Source organism: Babylonia areolata, chromosome 9 (assembly GCF_041734735.1).
Source record: "Babylonia areolata isolate BAREFJ2019XMU chromosome 9, ASM4173473v1, whole genome shotgun sequence".
Lineage (NCBI taxonomy): Eukaryota > Metazoa > Mollusca > Gastropoda > Neogastropoda > Buccinidae > Babylonia > Babylonia areolata.
The window spans coordinates 917501-922500 of NC_134884.1; the positions used below are offsets into that span (position 1 = coordinate 917501).

Below are 5000 nucleotides of genomic sequence, written 5' to 3' on the forward strand. Positions count from 1 at the left end.
TGCTGTGTATCTATCTATCTATCTATCTGTCTATCTATCTATCTGTCTATCTATCTATAGACACACACACTTGAGGTGGACCATGTGGCTGTTCCAGACGTCGCCCTCCATACCGGTGCTGTGTGAGGAAGGACGACCCTACCTGACGGACCCGGTGACGGCCCGCCGGCTGTACGCCTGTCACCTGCCCCCTGACGGGGCCCCCTCACACCTGCACGCGCACGGCGCGGCCCTGTCGGGGGGCCTGAAGGCGGCGCTGGCCGCTGCTCACCCGGCCCCCGGCTCCGTGCCCCCCGGGCCCCCCGGCATGGAGGCTGCTGGGCCTGCTGCCTTCTACAACCCTCTGGTGAGAGCGCTGAGAGTTAATAATAATAATAATGGTATTTATATAGCGTTGAATCTTGTGCATGGACAAATCATAGAGCTTTCGCACCAGTCATTCACACGCATGCATAACTCTAAAACTGGAGAAACTGAAGACAAGGAAGAGGCAGGGAAGGGAGGCTATTTTGGGAAGAGGTGGGTTTTAAGGCCAGACTTGAAAGAGCTGAGTGTGGAGACTTGACGAAGCGAAAGAGGGAGTTCATTCCAATTGCAAGGTCCAGAGACAGAAAAAGAACGGCGGCGAACAGTCGAGAGTTTGAATCTGGGTATGCGTAAGCAGAGTGGATCCGAAGCTGATCGTAGTGAGCGAGATGGAGTGTAGAGGTGAAGGCAGCCATAGAGATAGGAGTTGAGGGGTCTGTATGTGGGAGGGAGGGGGTGTTGTGTGGGTGTGGGTGTAGTAGTAGTAGAAGTAGTAGTAGAGTAGTAGTAGTAGTAGTAGTTGTAGTAAGTGTTGTAGTTTCATACAACTGATGTTCTAGGTTAGATTTTAGTCTTTCTCTGTACATTAATGTGCACATAACTGCATATTTATGATTGTCATCAGTGATGGTATTCGTATTGTGGTTGTTGTTTTTGTTGCTGTTACTCTTTTTGGTATATTTGTTTGAATGAGACATTGACGGCTGCTTTTAAAATGAGTACAATGTCAAAAGAAAATTGTGTAGACAAACCTGTGGTGTGTGTGTGTGTGTGTGTGTGTGTGTCTGTGTCTGTGTCTGTGTGTGTCTCTGTCTGTCTGTGTGTCTATGTTCGTGTGTGTCTGTGTGTTTAGAAACGGGTATGATAATAAACACACAATATCAGTAGTAACAGAAGTAGTAACGTAGAACCGACTTTTACGGCAGGTGTTGTTCTTTCTCTGTATATCACTTGGAAAAATAATTGCACAGTATCATTGGTGGTAGTAGTAGTAGCAGCAGCAGCAGCAGCAGTAGCAGTAGTAGTAGTGGTGGTAGTGGTGGTGGTGGTGGTAGTTGTAATAGTGTTGCTATACTTTTTTTTTCTGAATGAAACAGTGACGTCTGCTTTTAGAATAAATGTTTTTTTTGTTTGTTTGTTTGTTTTTTACATTGAACTTACGCTCTCTCTCTCTCTCTCTCTCTCTCTCTCTCTCTCTCTCTCTCTCTGTCTGTGTGTGTGTGTGTGTGTGTGTGTGTGTGTGTGTGTGTGTGTGTGTGTGTGTGTGACCTTGCAGTTACGAGGGTTGGCGGTGAGACCAGAGCGACTTGCGCAGTGTTTAACACCCTCCGGTCATCCCATCGCCTTCGATCCTGCCCTGGCCGCCCACCCCTATGGCTTGCTGTGAGTCAGTCTGGCTGTCTGTCACTGGCTGTCTGTCTGTCACTGGCTGTCAGTCTGGCTGTCTGGCTGTGTCTGTCACTGGCTGGCTGTCTGTCATTGGCAGTCTGTCTGTCTGTGCCTAGTTGTCTGTCACTGTCTGTCTGTCTGTCTATCTGCCACTGGCTGGCTGGCTGTCTGCCACTGGCTGTCTGTCTCTAGTTGTCTGCTTCTGGCTGCTGTCTGTCTCTGGCTGTCTGTCTGTGTCACTGGCTGGCTGGCTGTCACTGTCCCTCAGTCTGTCACTGGCTGTCTGTCTGTCACTGGCTGTCAGTCTGTCACTGGCTGTCTGTCTGTCACTGGCTGTCTTTGTTGTGTTGTCAGTGATGGGAGTGTGCCCTTTCTGGACGGATTTCCGTACCGCAACAGAAAGAAAACGGTTGTTTTCTGTTCTTCATCCTACTTTATTTTATTTTCAAATCATTTGCACTGCGCGCGCGCGTATTGCTGTTGTTGTCGTCGTCACCATCATCTTCATCTTCATCATCTTCTCCTCCTCCCCCACCTTCTTCATCTTTTTCTCCCCCCCCCCCCCCTCTCTTGCCCTTACCTCCTGTGTTTTTTCTTTGGCTTATTTCCCCTGATCCCAGCCCCTCTTTTCTTTCAAAAAACCAATATCCCACTTCCTTTGCTGATACACTGAACTTTGACCTACAGCTACGCGGGACTGGACGTCAACGGTCTGGGCATGCGCAAAGCGGCCACACGGGAAACAACAGGACCGTTGAAGGCTTGGCTGCACGAGCATCGGAAAAACCCGTACCCCACCAAGGCGGAGAAGATCATGCTGGCCATCATCACCAAAATGACCCTCACTCAGGTAGGATATTTATAGCATCGGAAAAACCCGTACCCCACCAAGGCGGAGAAGATCATGCTGGCCATCATCACCAAAATGACCCTCACTCAGGTAGGATATTTATAGCATCGGAAAAACCCGTACCCCACCAAGGCGGAGAAGATCATGCTGGCCATCATCACCAAAATGACCCTCACTCAGGTAGGATATTTATAGCATCGGAAAAACCCGTACCGCACCAAAGCGGAGGAAATGGTCGTGAACGGCTATGGATCTGTTAACTTTCAATCTTTAACCTACTATATAGTATTACATGACTATCAGTTATTATTGTTATTTTATTTGTTCGTTGGGATTGATTTTTTGTTGTTGTTATTGATGTTATAATACGGCGTGACCTGTGGCCTGTGACAGGTGTCCACGTGGTTCGCCAATGCCCGGCGCCGCCTGAAGAAAGAGAGCCGTCTGTACTCCGGGGGTCCCGACACGGACCACCACGATGACCACGACGACCACGACGACCAGGACGATGACCTGCCGCCCAGAGAGGACGAGGAGCGTCAGGGGGTGGACCTCCACGGCTGTCACTCTCACTCCCGTACGTTGGCGTGGATTCTGCCTCTGCTTCTTCTTCTTTCTTCTGCTTCTTCTGCTTCTTCTTCTTTCTTCTTCTTCTTCTTCTGCTTTTTCTTCTTCTTCTGCTTCTTCTTCTTCTTCTTCTTCTTCTTCTTCTTCTTCTTCTTCTTCTTCTGCTTCTTCCTCTTCTTCTACTTCTTCTTTTTGCCTGTCGACAATTCAGCATCGTTCCACAATGTCCCTGAAATCCTGCAACATTTCAAGTGGTCCTTAATTGATGATAAATAATAATGACAAATGTGATGATGATGGTGGATGATGACGATGATGATGATGGTGATACTGCTGCTGCTGCTAATGATGATGACGACGATGACGATGAAGATGTTGACGTGGTGTGCAGGTGACTCAGACGAGGACATCAACGTGGACGTCTCTGACGTGTCGGACACGGAAGACATCGTCATCACCACCACCACCACCACCTCCCCCACCACCCTCCACCCCTCCCTCACCTCCCCCACCACCACCGCCACCCCCAAATACCACCCCCACCACCACCCTCACCTCCACACCTCCTCCTCCGGCCTCTCCCCCTTCCCCCTCACCCCCTCTTTCCCCCACCACCACCACCACCACCACCACCCCTCCGCCTTCCTGCCCAGACCCGTGGCGGACCTGGGTGGTTTGTGCAGGGTGGGGGTGGGGGTGGACGTTCCCCCTGCCCCCTCCCCCCTCCAGCAGCAGCAGCAAGGTGTCGCGGACCCCCACCCCCACCCCCACCCCCACGCCCACCCTCACGGCCCCTCCCTGTCCGTGGAACAGGTGACCCCGGCAGTCGTCCCCCTCAAACCCACCCCTTCCCCCTCCCCCTCCGCCAGCCTGCCCAACGGCCTGACTCCCCCTCACCCCGCGCCGTCAGCCCAGGACTGTGCCCGGACAACGACGACGACAACAGCATCAGCTGTTTCCCCCCACCACCAAGAAAGCTGCCACCACGGCGATGCCCAACGGCTCCCTGGGCAACGTGTCACCGCCGCCACGTCCTCACAGGGCCCCGAGTCCTTCTTCAGACCAGAGGGGAGACGGGGGGGAAGGTTCTTCTCCCCCTCCTCCTCCCACTCCTCCTCCTCTTCCTCCAGTGGCGGCTTCCAAGCCCAAGATCTGGTCCATCTCGGAGATCATCCACTCTGGCGGCTCCTCCTCAGCCAGGAGAAGGAGGAGGGGCAGCAGCGAAGAAGGAGAAGGAGGAGAAGAAGGAGAGGAAGACAAAGAAAGCGCCTCTGCCGTGGTGATGGCGGCTTCACCGCCCTGTCCCCGGGAGGTGTCGGCTATGTCGGTGTCGCAGCACAGACCGCCGCCACCGGACTTCCTGACGTCATCAGCTGCTGCCGCCCAGAGGCAGGAGGTCCTCCTGTCCCACCCCCTGGCCACCTCCCCTTTCCGGACGTTGGGAGGCCAGGTCAGTCCGGACATCCGGCTTCTGGCCTCCAATCCCCGGCAGGTCCCAGCCTCGGCCTTTCTGGTTCCGGGTCATCCTCACCACCCTCACCACCCTCACCATCACCCGGGGTGGGGCGTGGCCCCAGTGGTGGGCGCCCTGCGATTGGCTAGTGCCTGTCACGTGATGCAGGCCATGGGCGGAAGGAAGGGAAGTGGTGGTGGGGGAGGAGGGGGAGGGAGGGAGGAGGACGAGGAGGGGGCGGGGGGTGACGGAGGAGGAGGAGGCAGGGAGGAGAGTCCTCAGACGGAGGCTTTGGATCTGCACACCAAGAAAGAGGAGAGAGGTGAGTGAGTGTGTGTGTGTGTGTGTGTGTGTGTGTGTGTGTGTGTGTGTGGTGTGTGTGAGTGTGTGTGTGTGTGTGTGTGTGTGTGTGTGTGTGTGTGTGTGTGTGTGTGT

General features: G+C 53.8%; 2 protein-coding genes across 3 annotated transcripts in view; both read left to right on the plus strand.

Annotated features, from left to right (window-relative positions):
• LOC143285917 (uncharacterized) overlaps positions 1 to 3998 on the plus strand; it is a 70294-nt gene extending 66296 nt beyond the window's left edge. Inside the window, exons 3-8 of the mRNA XM_076593367.1 lie at positions 98 to 346; positions 1583 to 1689; positions 2383 to 2545; positions 2939 to 3122; positions 3504 to 3854; positions 3982 to 3998. Coding sequence (XP_076449482.1) covers positions 98 to 346; positions 1583 to 1689; positions 2383 to 2545; positions 2939 to 3122; positions 3504 to 3854; positions 3982 to 3998 — 1071 coding nt within the window. The remainder of the gene's footprint in view (positions 1 to 97; positions 347 to 1582; positions 1690 to 2382; positions 2546 to 2938; positions 3123 to 3503; positions 3855 to 3981) is intronic.
• LOC143285976 (uncharacterized) overlaps positions 3983 to 5000 on the plus strand; it is an 8709-nt gene continuing 7691 nt past the window's right edge. For both annotated transcript variants that reach the window (XR_013055737.1, XM_076593437.1), the window contains exon 1: positions 3983 to 4887. Coding sequence is in view for 1 of the 2 variants with exons in the window: in XM_076593437.1 (XP_076449552.1) it covers positions 4104 to 4887 (784 nt within the window). In the remaining variant the exon portion in view is untranslated. The remainder of the gene's footprint in view (positions 4888 to 5000) is intronic.